Raw genomic sequence first — 18,642 nt, forward strand, 5'->3', positions numbered from 1 at the left:
GTGTATGATGCTGCCTTAGAAGTTTCTGCCTGCAAGTTGACATAAAAAGACAAGTCACTAGGTTTTGAAACAAAGAGAAAATTGAAAAGTTTAGACCCCAACAACACAGAAGTTGGTATGTTTGCGGAATTTCAGATTCAGCATTTTTTTTAATGATGCCTTGCCGTAGCTGGACTGGAGCTCATTTCTCTGCTCATTCGTAGAGAGTAAAAATACAATAGTTTTGGGAGCATGCAGTCCAGGAAAACATAACTTTTTTCATACGTTGGTGTACAAAGGTCAGTGAGCTCAAGCCCGTGCTGCACGAGGAAGCTTACGTCTGCTTTCAATCTGACATGCACTTGCAGGTAAGCGGGTTACGCATGCAGGGTGAACTGTTTATTTCACGCTCCTCTTCGAATGCTTGTTAGTTTTTCCTGCCGCATGCAGTGTGAGAGTGTCTCTCCTACTCTACCTAATCTTGCCCAGCTGATTCTTGGCTCTGGACAGAGGCTGAAGTGCGATGAAGTCGTCACCTATAGCCACACGGTTGGTGTACATCTACAGAACACACACAGAGGGTCAGTAAAGAGAAGGAAGAGTCACATGTGCAGTTATACACTCAAGACAAGAATGCACCCACCACACACACATTCAGAAATGAGAAAGACAGGAAACAGGAAGCAAGTGGTCGTCGCAGAGAGAGAGAATGCACTCGGGCGATCGAGTGTCATCCGCAGGGCAGCATGTGCTGACGCCACACAACCGCACCGCAGCAATACTTCAGTTACAGGCTCACACAGGGAGGAAGGAGGATGTCAATGTAAGGATTAAAAGTTAACGGAAGAAAGAAAGTGAACGGTTTAATTTCCCTGTAAAAAGGCAGAGTGTGAGACACGAGTAAAACTTATTTTCGCCTCTCGCACTATCCTACGCAAATAACGGCAACAACTTGCATGCATATATATATATGGCATAATCCAATTTTTTTGGTCTCATCCCTCTCATTCGGCACAAATGCAAACAGGGCTCGACATTGAGCTTGTCATGTGCTCATCCTTCGGACAAGTAAATCGGTCATTTGAATGTCCGGGTAAAAAAGGTTCTTGCATCTCGCAGTATTTAATTTTTTTTTTTTGTGTTGTTGTTGTTGTAAATATAATTTATTCTGAAGCAATATTCCAATCATTTGACATATTTAAATCTGCATATTTGTGATATTTACCCTGAGGGCTTTTTTTTTTTTTTTTACTTTACCTGGGGGCATTTTCCCCCTTAAATGTATGCTTCATCATCTTTCATTTTAAATTCTTAAATGTGATCAATAAATTAAACTAGAGTAATATATAGGGCTGTTACAAATACAATTAAATAATTTACACTGAAAAAGCTGCATTTTTTGAGATTTATTTTAAACATTTTTTTAATATACAAATAAGAAATGTTGGAAAGAATGATACTTTTAAACATGAAACCAAACTGGCACTTCATTGAGTCATTCATTGGAACAATTTGTTCAAACGGCTGATTCGTTCAGGAATGAGGCAGTCGTTTATGATGGAGTCATTGAATCTTCGACTCAACCCGATTTGTTCAAAACATTCAGTAATAAAAACACGGTTAAGTGTTCCTTTGAGATCTGTGTTTCTGCTGTGATCTTTGTTTGGAACTATTTTCACTGCTGAAATAGAACAAAAACAGCCAATGTGTCTAAAATGTGAGTGACATTAATAATATCTGCTTGCTTATTGTACTTTTGTCTGAAATCAGTGTCATTTTCAATCGTGATGTATTCAGGAAAACAGCACTTTAGATTGTGTAATGTTGCTTATGACAGGTCACATATAACTTATAACTGTATCATATGTTATAAATATAAAAACTGAATTGAATTTTTTATTTCAATTTCATTAAATGATAAAGTTAAATAATTTACACTGAAAAATCACAACTGCATTTTTGTTTCCATTTGGCTGCGCAAGCCTCAACAGCGCTAGCTTGTTACCGTCAGTACATTATGCATATTGTTATCCACCAATGACATTTACACTAAATGTAATAAAATCAGAATCATTCTCACGGTTTGGTGATTCTAGTTATTTTTTTGTTATTGACGTTTTAATCAGGCTAATTGTCCGTTCGGGCGAATAAAACTTTCTTTCACTTGGCTCTTCAAAAAATCCACTTGCGTTAAGAAGCGTTAATGTCGAGCCCAAATATTTGCATATTTGCCATCTGCATTATTTATTTTGTTAAACCTTTAAACTTAAAACTGAGTTTGAAACACAACTGCCAGTGTAACTCCGTCACAGCCCTATGCAAAACAGTAACCTGAAAACAACTAGGAATTAGATCCTAAAATCTATGAACTTATAGTGTCACTTAAAGCCATAGGTTCATTACATTAATGTATTTAACTTCCCTGATGTATTAGCTAGTCCGCACTCCTTGATTTAAACGGGTAGCAGCGTCTTGTTCAGCTTCGGAGTGTTTGCCGTTTGAAGTTTCTCATTCACAACAGAAATTAAAGCACATTATCAGAGAGTTTGTGCCGTCAAGTCCCCGATGTACCCAAATCGCAGAATGATCAGGTGTGCCGTCATCTCAAATTAAATTGGACAAACCAAAACGTGTTTGAGTTTGCTTAGGATGTTCAAAAAAGCTTGTCAGTTTGACCTGTCTGGAAAACTTTGAGCAGGCTGTTAAACTCCTTCAAGCTGTCATTCATTTGTGACGATTAACACATAATAGGTATGTGTGTCTCTGGGGCTTCACCGCCTTTGACGAGGTTAATTTCTTTCGCTCAGTCCGTTGAGGTCGGACATGAGTAAAACCACGAATATACTGGACAAAGTGTTTATCGGAGCCTTTATAGTGGCACCAGAATAATTTAGCAGACTGGAACCCTAAAACGCCACATGCCATTGTTATTAATAACTGTTAATATTAAACTTTTTTAAATAATGGTGTACATGTTATATAGAGAACATTTGTTTTGATATTCATGGAATATCACTGGAATTGGTAAGGACTACTAAAACTTTGGTATGCTGACAATTGTAGTCTCACTCAAATGAGGAATTATTATGTCATGTAAATGAGGAACTTTAACATCTTATCAGTGAGGAAGTTTTTTTTTCACACGAATACTTAGTTACAGAAAATAACCACAAAAAATAATCATGACGCTACAACCTGCCATTATCTATTCTCATAATTCTACCAGACAAGATGCATTGCCCTTCCAGAGTCCAGACATACTGCATCAGTACAGCATTACAAATATTAAAACTCTTCTGCGTGTTCTGAGAGAGTTCAAGTGAAGGTGAGTTGAAGCTGCTGGTGAGGATTCATGCGGTGACGTGAGACACATGCTTCAGTGTACACTTAGAAAAGCATAAATCTAGCACAATATTGGCATCTCTCTCTCAATCTGAGTCAGGGTTTGAAGTGTGACGCTCACCTGAGATTTCTGCGTGCTGGTTGGGTGCAGGTGCCTGTAAAAGACTTTCTTGATGACATCGGGAAACAGGCAGGTGATGATGATGATGATGATGGCGAACCAGGCCGAGCCGCTGGACAGCAGCTGAACAAAGACGAAGTACATGTCCTGTGTGTGAAGGAACGGCCTAACGGGGGGGAAATCCAGTTAGGTGACATCTCCAGTTAGGTGAAACCAACAAGGGTTTGATACTAGAGCGGTCAAATATCCAACTAATGAGCAAACGGGCAATTGTTTCAGAGGCAGAGCCAAATATTGAGCACCACATCTTGACTAAAATCCAGTGCATTGCTACTGGTCATGTGGGACCGGATCCCATGTCAAAGAGCAAATTATTTTTACCAGAAAATCAACGCAATTCAATAAACACTGTTTAGAAGAGAAAACAACCAATTTATACATAGTTCCTGACTTCCAACTTTCTTACACAGGACAAAAATAAAACCCAGTAACCAGAGACTTGAATCGTTCTAGATTACGGCGCAAGGGTTTGAAAAAAAAACTTTAATAACAAAATTACTTTCCAACAGATCTAAGATTTTAGAATGACTATACATGTCAAAATCGTGTATGGCATGTTTTTAAAACAGAGTGTCAAGTTACAAGATCAACTTTTAAAAACTCGTTTTGAGACCCTGCACTCATTTCCATGTCACTGCGCTACGTCCCGTGTTAAAAAAAAACAAAACGCGTTGTCATCTGTAGAACTGTACTAGTTCAGTCGACAGGTTTCAACAAACTGTCATCGATTCAAAGTTTAATAATTAGTGGTCAAACGATATACTGTATATAGCCAAGGTACACGTATACATTGACCGATATTTGGCATTTTTTAAAGTAACGGCACCAGTGGTTTGCCGATGTGTCGCAAACGGGACTTTAATTTTAAGGCGAAGCAGACTTTTTATTTTGACAGCATCTGATCACCAATTCATCTTTACTTTTGTCAAATACCTTATCAGATAGATGGTGCCATCAGCCACCTTGCTCTCGAAGATATCAGCATCGACCATCAAAGAATCAATATCACTCGACTATTATTTATAATTGTTCACAATTTACACATTTAATTAAATAAATACATTTAAAAAATGAAGGGATTTGTGTGGTGTACATGACCAGTTACAATGCAAGGTTGTAACCGCATATTAAGGATTGGGGATCCTTGTATAAGGATTTGTTGACCTCTAAAATCTGAATAATGGGAAAGACACATTCTTCTAAGGTAGACCCTCTATTTCTATGAGGATTATAATACTTTGGAACACATAAAAGTTCATTGATTAACTTTTTCAAATTAAACAAAATTAGAAATAAATGCCACCATTTCATGAGAACAACCTATTATATGCAGTGTCCTGCTTGTTCTGCTGTAGGCATTATGGGAAAACACAGGCAATACTGTACCAGATGATGCCGCCGTAAAACAAGGAGAAGATGAAGTAGAAGGCGATGGAGCCCCATGTGACGAAGTGGTTCATCCACGTCCAGAAGTGTGTCTCTAAGGCCAGCTGTGGAGAGAACGGTCCACATCAAGCCCACGGGTCATTTACAAACCCATCGATGTGGCATTCACCTGTGACTTACCTTCAGCGTGACCGTAATAACCATCACAGTGAATACTAAAGTGCCAAACGTCCAGTTTCCGAACATCTGCAAGAAACAAACACATATTTAAAGGGTGTTTCAAAAGATTAGCCCACCGGGTTGTTGATGTTGTATGTTGCGAATTAGGGGCGGGACAAAATATCGATAGGTCGACATATCGTTGTCGTTCTCCGTGCGATGCGCTAATTGATACTTATGCGTCTATCAGCGGATCCCTAATATATTCACTGATACCGTCAAAGATGTCTATTTACAACATGTTTTGGAAGCGCTGATGATTGTAGCCAATTACAGGTATATCTGATGAAAACGTGAACACAATGACCTAGGGCTGGGCGATATGGCCTAAAAATAAAATCCCTGATTTTTTCACAAAAATCCTATTTACGATTTAAATCGATTTTTTTCTTTCCCTACTTAAAATCAATCTGCAGATGACAAAGAAATTGTTCAAAACAAGTTTTAACTTTATTTTGTTTTAATATTCCCTTCTGGGATTTGATCTCGATTAAAGTGCAATCAGAAACAACAAGCCAAAAAGACAAGAGGGCAGGCCCTGTCTGTGAAAACAATGAAAATGTAACATAAAATAAAATGGGTGGATTGGGATTGGGGGGATGTGTAAAAAAACAAAAAAACTTGCATCAAATTATTTGGTAACTAAACATAATTTTATTAAGTTTACTGGTATGCTACTGTTTTTATTATTGCTTAACACAAATTTCACAATTTCAACTTCAATTTGATTCTGATCTTGATTCAATATAAATTCCTTTGCATAAATAGGTACAGTAGATACGTTAATGTGTTAATTGTTCTCCAAAAAAAATAATAATTCACCTAATGCTGTTGTAAGACTGGAAAAACTTGAAGGACTTTAAGAGAGGGCCACTCTCTGAGAAAACAAAGGAAATTAACATTTGAACTCCCCCTCATGCACTATTGAGACGAAGGTCTCACCTCCCTCATCCTAATCTACATTTCTCTCCCCCATTCTTCATCCTGGCAGAGGTCTCCCAAACTCACACAAGAATCTAAATGGTTTAATGTGAATGATTATCATCTAGTTTTATACATATTTGGTATTATTTGAAATGTCTCGGTACGACTGGTAAAAATGTCTCATTCCCAAAGAAGTAAACCCAAAAGGTAATAAAGTTCTTAGGAAGTTTAGAAATATCTTCCACACCCTCCAAAACTGGAGGGTGTGTCTTTGAGTTAACACCTTCGACCATTTGACTGAATGCTAATTTTCCACTGCTAGCAAATGGTGACTTACAGGTACATTTCCACTGTGAATGATGTTTAGATTTGAAATGAGGTCTGAGTATATAATGAAACGCAGCGAGAGCTCAGGGCCTTTTCTGTACTTCAGATCGGTCCGTGAGGCTGAGAGGAAGACCTCTCAGCCTCATGTATTTCTTAAAGTCGGGTTTGCATCTTCTCTCTATTCCAGAGCATTTGATGTTTTGTATCGATTATCTTTGAATTGATTATGAAATTGGCATGATACATTTACCTGACATAATAAATTGTTACATTTGATTATTTTAACTGACTCTGACATGGTTTCATTGAAGAGTTAAACGGAATAGTCAAACATTCGCTCATCTTTAGTGAGGCACAGATATTATTAAAACCTTTCATTTATGGAGTCAGATGAAGTAACGAGTAAATACATACGAGAAAATGTATTGCATTTAACCAAAAATACTTTGCCACGAGAAAAGACAGTAACACGCAGAGACCTTCACCTGTATTATTGGAAACCCTCATTGGACCAATAAACAGGCTTACACTGTAAACATACAGAGAGCCCTGTCAGCTGGTATTATTAAAGGTTAAAACTAACTCAAATTAAATATAATGCATTTTTTATAATAACAACGTTATACGATGTTAATGATATAGGTAAAAATATAATAAATATGTAATATAGTTATCATATTTAGCAAAATACTCCTCTCTATAGCAATTATTTTAAGTCCACATGCGTGCTATGGGTCATTAAAAGCCATCCTGAGGTAAATGTAACGTTACGTGGCATATGTTGTTCTCCAGCTGTTTTATGGACATCTTTCCGCAGTTGAAAAACACTGATCGATCGATTTTATTACATTTCGGTAAGTTGGTAGTAAAGAGTAACAGATGATCGGTTCACGTGCCGCTTGAACTGAGATCTGCCAGCGTTCTTTCACGTCACATTTACAAGCGCCAAAACGGTGTTTATTGTTTGAATTTCGTAATAAAATTGACAGAATCTGAGAGCTGAGAATCTGTTTCATATCTCTGTCTTGTCTGTCGGTGTCAGTGTCCTCTTTGCTTAGTTTTCTCTGCGTGAAAAAATGGATGTGTGGCGTGAGAGCGTGTAAAAAGTGACAGAATTGAGTCTCTCACAGTGAACTCGTGAGAGTTGGCGGCCCTGCAGATTCAGCTTGTAAATGTTTTCGGTGGCTGAGCTTCTGCTGCCGCGGTCTTGATCATTTGCCATGTTGTTTGTGTATCTCTATCATGGCAAGCGCTGAGCCCGGGCAGAACTACGGGAGCCCAGAGGGGAGCGTCGGCGGTGGTTAAAGAGAAAAACGATTTTCATTTAAAAAAAAATCGGCGTAAACTACACATTCGAGTTAATCGATAAAATCGATTTATCGCCCAGCCCTACAATGACCAATCAGAGGCGTTTAAGAATCTGCTCAACAGCGCTCAAAATGCTAGAGGGAAATGCTGGTATAGTCATATTTGTAAAATACCCAAGTTGGTTCCTTTTAACAACACGATTCCCAGGTTTATTTGTAAGGAAGCTGGTAAACACGGAGATGTTCCCAGTTTTAAATAAAAGAGGTTGGTAAATTTTGATATAAAACAAGTCGATAAGCAGTTAAATGTGTCAGTTTAAACACAAAGAAAAGTTCAAGCTTTTAAAAAGCATAAGCATAAAAGGTTTAATTTACTTAAAATGTTTTTGAATTTGATGTACTTTTTGTGCTGTTTTCTAACAGTTTGGACTTGAATAAAGAGAAAATCTGCACTTAAACTTTTCACAGGCATTTTGTTTTATATATCGTGAAGCATCATTATAGGATTGTCAAGCAATATATCGATCATCGCAGAATTGCTGTATCGACAACAGTGACACCAGAGTAAAATACTCATGATTCTGAAGCTTAAAATACTGAATTATCTTAGACGAATAAGCTTTCACTCTGACTAGATATATTTAAAATAAATGTAGGCCACTTTTTACTGGTAACAAGACATTTGGCATTATCAGGACCTAGAAATATTCCCCCATTGCATTATTATGCATTATATTCAGCATTATATATAGTAGTTTAATGCAGTTCTGACAGTAATTTATTTTGGGTGAACTAAACACAACACATATTGTCAAGTCAAGTATCCTCATTTATTTAGCGCTTTTAACAATGTAGATTGTTTCAAAGCAGCTTTACAGAGATAAACATATAATTTAATGTAACAGAGATTGGTTTAGTTTTATAGTGGTTCTTGAAAAATGTTTTTTCCAGCTAAAGTTAGTTTTGATTGATTCACTTCCGTCTAAATGATCATTTGTTATTAAATTAGGGGCCGCTAAGACGACACCGTTCTCTCTAAACAGACTTTAAACGTGAACCTGTGATAGACGCTGATGGCGTTCACATGCGCATTAAGAATTGATTCTATAGTTATGTGCGTTTAAATATATGTGCGCAGGTTTGTAATTCCTTAAAAACCATGCCTAAACAAACTACTTGTCTATAAATTTTGATGCAGAATTTTATTTTATCTTATCACTTCGGGTAGGTACGCGAACCGAAAAATTGCACAACGCTTTATCTGTAGAGTGGTATAGGGATCCTCCATAGGGAGAGGCAAGTTGGCACTTCAGCACTGCATTTGTCACTATCCACGATACATAGTTGCATTTTTGTATTGCGAAATGTTGTTACAGCCCTACTGTATCGTGATAATATCGGTATTGTGAACCATGTATCATATTGTAGCCTTTGTTTCTCAGCTCTAGTGTGACTCTGCAAACTAAATGTCTGGAGGCTATAAATTCCTCCAAAATGAAACCCGTGACAAACCCTGCTCAATCGCTTTATATCAGAGAGATTCCGGCTTTCGGAAACCATTTGCTGTCATGCAAAAGCCGAGTGAGGCAGCGCTTCCAAAACTCGTCGTAATAGAGGATGGCAGTGTATCAAAAGAACACAGATCAGAGCCACTCGTGCCGAAGCAAACCACAGAGACAGCTGGTCATCAGAAAAGACACATGCATCAACTGGAATCCACTCAACTCTTACCAGTTGCCTGTTAGCTCGCAAAATCTGAGAGCATGCACAGCGGGAAAGAGAAAGAGAGAAGCAGAAAAAGAGAGAGAATATGGATAAGTAGTAAAAGCCAACATCCACTGACACCTAACAGTGTGGTACACATGTGCCAGATAACGGCGTAATTAGTTTGAGGATTGATGCTTTGTGTCTGTAAGCTGAAGTTAATCAATAGTCACTAAGGCTAAGTAAGGGTTATTAACGTTTAAGTGCATTCATTATCTTAAGCCCTTGGAGCTAAATAATTCAGATCGCATCTCTGAGATCTATACAGAACGCGTTGTGGAGGATTTCAAAGACTTTCATGCTAGCAAAATGAGAGTCGAGCCACAGACACAAAAGAGCTGGAATGACAGAACAGGAGGACAGGAGGAGATAAAGCTGGAGAGGTAGAGCTGACCTGTCCATTTCCCATCAGCGTGGTGTCCTCTCCCATCAGGATGTAGGAGCCGAAGAAGAACACGAAGGCGTGGCAGAAGCCCAGGAAGGTCCAGTACAAAAAGGTTTTGAAGGAAAGCTGGGAATTTTTGCTGATGTCTCTGATGAAGGGAAAATAAAGGCTCAAATTACAATCAACAATCAATTAAAACCAACCCGAATTTACTGCACAAAAAGAGCTGGTACATTTTATAAGTGCTATTATTGCCAAATAAAACTACTTAAAAAGTTTTCGTTAACTGAAATAAAGCTGAAATAAAATAAAATATAAATAGATGAAAACCTTAAACGAGTTGAACTACTAAAGGGTTTATTTTTTGGTTAATATTTTGAATTAAATTGTATTTTTATGTCATGTTTTTCATTTTATTTATTTTTTAAGCTTTATCAATGTTGTTGTGTGTTTTTTAAATTCTGTGAGTTAAAAAAAGTATATTTTTTATTAGGTTTTAGTTATTTTAGTGCTTCAACCTAAACTAAACAAAAATGAGGTAATGTTGCTGTACAACTAGCAGAAATAAAATAAATTTAAGTTTTTTATTTCAATTCAGTTAATGTTTATTTTTTAAGTGATGTTTTTTTTAGTTAACAATAATAACCCTGGTATTAAATTCACTTATCTATTTATCAACTACATTGATATCATAAAAAGAATATACTGTGTGTGTGCTAATATATACACTTTGATAAAGCAAAAATGTGTTTTAGTGAAAATAAAATGTAAATTTTAATGAAAGAACATTCTATATATATGTTCTTTCATTAAAATTTAGTAAAATTATTTTCACCAACTACATTTATATGCCATTTTAAGAAGAGTACAACTGATTAAAATGACTGAATATTACATGATGAAATATTGGCAAAATGTAAAATAATACAAAACTGCCCTGAGAGCTTAGGTTTAATCTATATGATTTTATAATTGTAAGCACTTTACTTTAAAACAAATTTTTGCTCATTTCACCATGTTAAGGACTGATTTAAAAATATGGTGTTCACTAATCGTTTCCCCTAAATGAAAAAACAGTGTTTTGGTATTATTTAAATCTGCTGTATTTCCTGTGGCCTGGTGTGTGTGTGTGTGTGTGTGTCAGTGGCGTGTGCTGGTGTACCTGTAAAGTGCTGGTTTGCTCTGCAGAACATGTGGATGCACCAGCTGCTCAAACAGACTGTACACCAGTATGGGCAGAGAGGTGAAGCAGATATTATACAGCGTCAGATACACGCTGTCATAAAGAGTCTGCGAGAGCAAGAGAAATCACACATCATAAAGGTCAAAGGTCAAACAGAAATCTCCAGACTTAACCAACATTTCAGAGACCGTACAATAAAAGAGAAAAGGCTCTGTGTAGGCTATATTGTCTGAGCAAAGAATAATGTGTATTATACAGAAGAATCAATTTAAAGTGTAAAGGTCACCCAGCAGAATCCACATGACTAACTTTAACCAGTTGTGAAAATTCACATCATTACTCATTCCTTTTGAAATGACTGGCTTTTGCTTGTAAAAATAATTCGCTGAACAATGGCAAATGTGACTGCACCCCAAGTAGGGCTCACGATATTGGAAAAGAAAACTGACATTGCGATGTTTTGTTTTCCTGCGATATGAAAATTTCACCAGATGATCTGAATAGCTCTATTTGTAGAGAATTAATCATTATAATGCTATGCATTTAAAAGATCCCACTTCTTTGATATTCAGGTCTCATATGGCTTATGCCCTTTCTGCAGTGTAATATATATATATATATCAGAGTTTCCGCTGTAAAAAAATGGTGCCGGTCAAAGTGACCGGCAGAGGTTTCGTTTTACGGACATTTTGATGATATACCGGTCAAATATCGCCTCTTAATTGGTCAAGTTGAGGAAAACTGGAGGCAGTCTGTGTAACTTAAAAAAATTACAATCAGGCCGTATAGAATGCAACATGTTGTTATTATTAGCTTAACTTTCAAATAGACGGAAAAAAACATGAACGTCTGATTGGCGTCAATCAACGCCGATTGTTTTTACTATGGTTTCACACACATTCACTTTTTGAAACATTGAGGCACGGTGTGCCTAATAAATAAAACATCTCCAGTTAGCTAGCAGATTATTAATTTAGTTCGCTATTAAAAAAGAGATCTAGCGCTAAAATCTGTTGTTTTTGAAATCAAGCTGAGCTCTCGTGTCCGCTGCTATCAGCTGCATGGAAGACGCGCTGCGCGAGTTGCGCAATATTCACTCGGACGCGCGTTTCAATCTATTGCCGTTGAGGAGACTCTCTATTCATTCCGGTGAAATCACAAAATAAAATGCACGCAAACGTGTCCCTGCTTGATATAGACTGTAACCATGCACTGATGAGCATATGCTATTCAGTTTTGATGAGAGAAAAAAAAACTGTACAAGTGCGCGGATTAGAACCACTGATCTATAGGCTATAATGAGATGTTCCTGATTCACCATCGTCTGGCCTCTGAAATAAGCTTTTAAGGCTAGTCTGCCTGGGCCTGGCCATATTTGAAACGTCTCACTCAATCGTTCGCTGTTTAGGTCTGTATTACAGCTGTTTTAGGCGTGCGCTTTATTTGAAATGCAGCATGCGATGTGGTTTCATAATTTTTAAACGGTAGAGCCTGTTCCTTTATATTTATAAAATAGCCAAAGTTCGGTGTATTTTTGCTTTATACATTTTAGGCTTATTCTCAAATTCAGATTTTTGTGTTAGGGGGGCTGGATTATTAATTTTAATCGGACAATTTGACCGGAGAGATTTAATTTTGTCCGACATTTCATTTTTCCCCCGGCCAATGTCCGGTAATTACCGGACAACGGAAACCCCGATATATATATATATATATTATTTTTTTTTTTTGTACAATTTATCACACTAGTGTGCTTTAATGTTTAACCCGAACGTTTTTGTCAAAATGCTTTTATCTTGTACAAAATGGCACAAAGTCACACTTGTGGTGTTCCTGGTCAAAAATGACCGGCGTACCAAAAATATCTTATACATCTCTCGTTATGCTAGATTATCACCAAATATTGGATTAAATCTTTTTGTCAACTTGTTTTCTTTCAATTAGGACGGGTTTTGTATTTATTTTTTAAACTGATCTGATCTTATACTGGTCAAAAATGACCATTCATTGAAAATGAAGGAGGGAGATTGAAAATAAGAGAAAGATTTAGTGTTCAGGAGCATGTTCATTATGTTCACATATTTACATGAGTGCTTGCAAAGACGAAGGTCTCGGACCTGTGCATGTGTGGATGGATACACACTCTCACACACAGAAGGTGTTACAGGGTTTTAAACAGCACACAGGTTAAGGACTGCACAACATTGACATTCAAGTCGACATGACATCAAGACACACTTACTTGCTGTGAGAACAAACAGAAGAACTGGTATAAAAACTGGGGAGTGATAAAGCACACATTCTACAAGAAAAGAAAACAAAGAGAATTATAAGAACGCAAATCTCTCGAAAGCAACACAAAAGGCTTCCACTCTGAGAAAACGTACCTTGTAGAAAAAGTATTGCACAAGGGTTGCTATTCTAACGTAGTAGAAATGGCCGTGTACAAGCAGCAATTTGGAGAGGAACTTGAACCTCGCGATTGCATAGTCGCTGTTTCTTACGGCCTGTCTTCCTTCTTTCCCCATGATTCCTGTATAGAGTTTAATTCAATTAGCTTAACTGAAATTCCTGCAATAACATCCGAATTGCAAATGGCTCAAGGGAGTTCACCCGAAAATTAGCCCATGATTTACTCATCCTCAAGCCATCCTAGGTGTACATGACATTCTTCTTTCAGACAAATACAATCAGGGTTACATTAAAAAATGTCCTGGCTTTTCCAAGCTTTATAATGGCAGTGAATGGAGGACGAGACTTTGAAGCCCATAAAAGTGCATCTATCCATCATAAAAGTGCATGATAAAAGTGCATCTATCCATGATAAAAGTGTATCTTTCCATGATAAAAGTGCACCTGTCCATCATAAAAGTGCATCTATCCATCATAAAAGTGCCTTTATCCATCCCAAAAGTGCTCCACAGGCTCCGGGGGTTAATAAAGGCCTTCTGATGTGGAGCCATGCATTTTCCTACAAGACTGAAATAAGTATGTTTTATACACCTAGGATGGCTTCAGGGTGAGTAAATCATGGGCTAATTTTCATTTTTGGGTGAACTATCCGTTTAAGTTTCTGTTCGGGCACCTACCGATACCAACGTGAGCCTCTTGGATCATGCTGACATCATTGGCTCCATCTCCGATGGCTAATGTAATGGGCTTCTCTGGGGAAGTCTTGAACAGTCTCACCACCTGCCAAACACACAGGAACCTTTAACACCAGCGCTATGAAAACAACAGGGTAGTGTGGGCCAATATAGCGTCCAAGTGTGTGCGACCTATGCCCTGAAACCTGAACACACACACACACACACACACACGCGAAGGGGTAAGGTAACTCGCCTTGGCTTTCTGGAGAGGAGCCATTCTGCAGCAGAGCACCGCTGCGCAGTTCTTACACACATCCATGAAGAGTTTCTCATGTTCCCGCAGAGCCAGAGAAAGACTCGCCCCGTCCACCACCAGCCCGTGCTGGATCACATGATCCTCTTTGATCCTGGACAAACACAGGCACACCATCACACCCATCTCAAACACACCAGCTGAACATTTCTCCATCAACAACACATTAGTTCAGGGATTAAAACGGTCACATTTTCACTTGCCCTGACGAATTTTGCACTTGCACCACCACAAAAAGCAAAAAATAAATAAAATAGGGTAACACTTTATTTTACAGTGTCCTTTTTACATGTTACATGTTCTTATAGTAATAATAGTAAATTATGCATAATTACATGCAGTTAACCAAACCCTAACCCTATACTATAGTAAGTACATGTAGTCAATTAATATTACTCCGTACTTAAATGTATAATTACACTGTAACAATGACAAAATAAAGTTTAAGCTAAAATAATAACAGTTTTTGTTGTTTTTAGAGAGTGCAGGCCTTATTGACCATTATCTGTGACCCTGGACCACAAAACCAGTCACAACTCGCACGGGTTTATTTGTGGCAGTAGCCAACTATACATTGTATGGGTCAAAATTCGCATTTTCTCTTATGCCGAAACTCATTAGGATATTAAGTAAAGATCATGTTCCATGAAGAAATTTTCTAAATTTCCTACTGTAAATGTATAAAAAAAATATTTTTGTGAGTGAATGCAGCACAAGCACAAACATAATTGGACAAATTCAAAGGTGATTTTCTCAATGTTCCGATTTTTTTGCACCCTCAGATTCCAGATTTTCACATAGTTGTATCTCGTCCAAATATGCATCCAAACAAACCATACATCAATGGAAAGCTTATTTATTCAGCTTTCAGATTATATACTCATCTCAATTTCAAAAACTTGACCTTTGTGACGACGGACGAATGTGTCCATGGTCACATATATCATGTCTGCCTGAGAGAGTGCTGTACCTCCTGGCGAGTCTGCGGAGCTGCTCTGCGCACTCGTTGTCTGATCTCTGCTCCACGAGCTCTAGGATGTTCATGGTGCGGTGGAAATGCCCACAGGAGAGGCTCACGCTGACCGCCGTCTCGTGCTTGTCACCGGTCAACACCCACACCTTGATCCCAGCCAATCGCAGCGCTTCAATCGTCTCCTGGACCTTGTCCTGCAGCCTGCACACACACAACAACACAGCCAGAATTAAAAGAACTATAGTGTGATGCTGTGGTGAAGACATTTGAATTTAAACTTTTTATATATATATATATATATATATATATATATATATATATATGCATAAATGTCTATATAGTTTTGTATTAAGTTATATTTTAATTGAGTTAGTTATTTTAGCACTGCAACTTGAACCAAATGAAAATCAGAAATGTTAGACTAGCTGAAATAAAATAAGTTTAATTTGTTAAAATATTTTATTTCAGTTAATAATTCCTTCATTTCAATTAATGAATTGTCAAATCAGAATAAAATACCATTATTTTTTTTTTAAATAAAAACTTTTTGCACAAACATTAAACACACACACACACATATATACATATATATAAACACACACACACATTATATATATATATATATATATACACAAACACACACACATATATATATATATATATATATAAAAACAGAAATTATTATTATTTTATTGAGTACATATTTATATATTATCAAATATTTACTCTACAATTTTTTTTTTAGAAAAACACATTTAATTTTTGAATAAAGACACTTTTTCCAGTTAATTTTGAACTACTTTGCTTTTTAAGCCTTTTTTGCACCAATGCTTAACCAGGGAAAACAAAATCACTAAATAAAAAGTTATAATTAAAGTGGTACACCAAATGTGTAAATGTACAGCGTTTCCCCTACCATTATATGAGGGGGGCGCCCCGCCCTCCCAACGGCTCGCCTCGCCCCCCTTAAAGGTCAATTAAATTTGATTTGATTTTCTTTATAGTGCCAGATTACAATTTGTTATTTTATTAAACAAACTAAATAGCCCTTAAGTAATATGTTATTTATCTTCTTTCCACGATGGCATGTCTTTAGCGCGAGCGGTAATGCACTCACTCTGTGTGTGCGGGAGAATAAAACAATTCGCGGGACTCCCGCAAACTAGAAATATCTATGAATAAAACATAAAAACGAATACATTTTTATTCATCTGTTGCAGAAAAGCAACAAGAACAACTAAAACAAAATAGAAACGATTTACAGGCCAGAGTTTCTTTTTATAACATGTTTGCAGCGTTGAGCGATTTAGCCAATCACAGACATATGTGTTGATTTCTTGAACGCAGTGGCCAATCAGAATCATTCAAGATAGACTCCCCTCACCGCTCAAAACAGACTTTTTGTTCAGTGCTGAATTCTGTATGCTGGCAAATCCTCTAATTATAACTAACAAAGTGTATATATTATGAAAAATTCATTGTGCAGTCAGCTTCACTGATAATAACAGATGTGTGAGATGGCGATGAACTGATGTCAGCTTTTTAGGAATTAAGAGAGCGCGCAGTCATGCCAAACCATGCACGCAGTATCTGCTTGCTTTTATGTTATAACCCAAATAGTGTTTTGTGTGTTAATGCTTTAATAATTTTAATTTTTTTATTTATGTTTCTTTCTTTTTTTAGTATAATTTTAAATAATTTATAAAAATGCAGTTAATATATTCACTGCAGCCGTTAAAAGAAACAAATGAACACCATGGCTCCTTTAAATGTTTGTGTCTGTCAATTTTCATAAACACAAGAACATGTTCGAGTCATGTTTCATGCTAAAAATGAATACGTAAATGTTTTGCACTGTCATTGCAATGAACAAAAAATACCAAATCTAGGATTGATCTGAATAAGCATGAGCGTCAAAGAGAGCCACTTCCTTCTCCGGTGTTGTTCTCTAGATCTCATTTAGAACACAGTAAATACATTAAGTCCAAGTGTTGGCATTTACTCTAGAGACAGCAGGAATATGCTCTGGAGGATGACAGCCATAGAAGTGCATATGTAGTCAAAGCTTGCTGTTTTCCCAGAGGCCCGATTAAACACTGGACACAGAAACCGCTCATCCCTGTCAAAGCAGAACTCAAACCATCCTGATCTCTACAGTCGTGACGTGTGAAGTGCCTTGCTGAAGACAACGCTCACTATCACGTGCAGTTTGGCCTCATTTACACTGCAGGTCTTGATGCCCAATTCTGATTTGTTGCCTATATCCGATTTTTTCCCCCCCGTTTACACGTGCTTTCAATTGTGACCCTTATCCGATTTATGTGTTTACACTTGACATACTATCTGAAACGTCGCGCATGCTTAAAGGGGGTTCCATCACAGATGGACGAACGCTAAATATGCTTTGCGATACATGCGAAGTTCGCCAAACATCACCATGATTTTGAGGCATTATCTATACCACCAATTTTATTTATCGTGCCATTTATATGCCAAAAATAGTTTTTGCGTGCATAATATAGACACTGTAAACCCATTGGGTAGGATTATGGGTGTGGAGCGCGTGTGTATTGCATGCCATAAAGTGCATATCATATGCAAGCGAAAACTGTGTATTATATGCGCGCAAAAACTATTTTTGGCGTAAATGGCACGAGAAATAAATTTTGTGCTATAGATACGCACTTTCATGAGATCGTGGCGGGCTTTAACGAGGAGCAGTGGGTCTATGGCATAGTGAGCAAGCCAACCTTTGATATGTTGTCAATGTGTGTCCACATTCCTCTCCTACGAAGACACAATGTTTCGTCGGGCCATCCGTCCCTTTGCAGACGCGCGTCGGGGTCGCTCTCGTCATTAAGCCGCGGAGACGTAGCCTAATGCCTCAGCAAATCCGATCTGCCTGTTTACATGACAGTCGCATCGGCACATATCTGATTTATATCTGATTTATTTCCACATATGAACGAGGGCTGATACCGATCTCGAAATATCCGAATGCATGCGTTTTTTTCCTGTTTACACGGTCATAGAAAACATCCGATCTGCGTCACATGAGCAAAAAATCGGAATTGGGTCACATTTCACTGACAGTGTAAACGAGGCCTTTGTCACACGAAATCGCCATGTTGACCAACAGAAAGCCGCTTGGTTTCAAAGTGACGTGTGTGTGTGAGTTGTGCTTCAAACATCAGTGTATGACAACGGTATTGAGAACAGACTTTATCCACACAAATGTGCTCTCGTTTAAACATCAAACAGCCAGTTTTT

General features: G+C 37.5%; 1 protein-coding gene across 5 annotated transcripts in view; it reads right to left on the bottom strand.

The window, feature by feature from the left end:
• atp11b (ATPase phospholipid transporting 11B) overlaps positions 1-18,642 on the bottom strand; it is a 63,009-nt gene that overhangs the window by 16,593 nt on the left and 27,774 nt on the right. For 3 of the 5 annotated variants that reach the window (XM_077202166.1, XM_077202151.1, XM_077202158.1), the window contains exons 19-28: positions 15,370-15,573; positions 14,340-14,493; positions 14,087-14,189; positions 13,385-13,530; positions 13,240-13,299; positions 10,977-11,104; positions 9,824-9,962; positions 5,069-5,134; positions 4,889-4,992; positions 3,443-3,608 (exon numbers count right to left, since the gene is read on the bottom strand). In XM_077202166.1, the coding sequence (XP_077058281.1) occupies positions 3,443-3,608; positions 4,889-4,992; positions 5,069-5,134; positions 9,824-9,962; positions 10,977-11,104; positions 13,240-13,299; positions 13,385-13,530; positions 14,087-14,189; positions 14,340-14,493; positions 15,370-15,573 (1,270 nt within the window). Of the gene's footprint in view, positions 1-454; positions 541-3,442; positions 3,609-4,888; positions 4,993-5,068; positions 5,135-9,823; positions 9,963-10,976; positions 11,105-13,239; positions 13,300-13,384; positions 13,531-14,086; positions 14,190-14,339; positions 14,494-15,369; positions 15,574-18,642 lie in introns of all 5 variants that reach the window. The other 2 variants (XR_013194699.1, XM_077202170.1) reach the window with 1 other exon arrangement.

This window comes from Siphateles boraxobius, unplaced genomic scaffold (assembly GCF_051911475.1).
Source record: "Siphateles boraxobius isolate OS27281-9 unplaced genomic scaffold, OSU_SipBor_1 118, whole genome shotgun sequence".
In the NCBI taxonomy this organism is placed as follows: domain Eukaryota; kingdom Metazoa; phylum Chordata; class Actinopteri; order Cypriniformes; family Leuciscidae; genus Siphateles; species Siphateles boraxobius.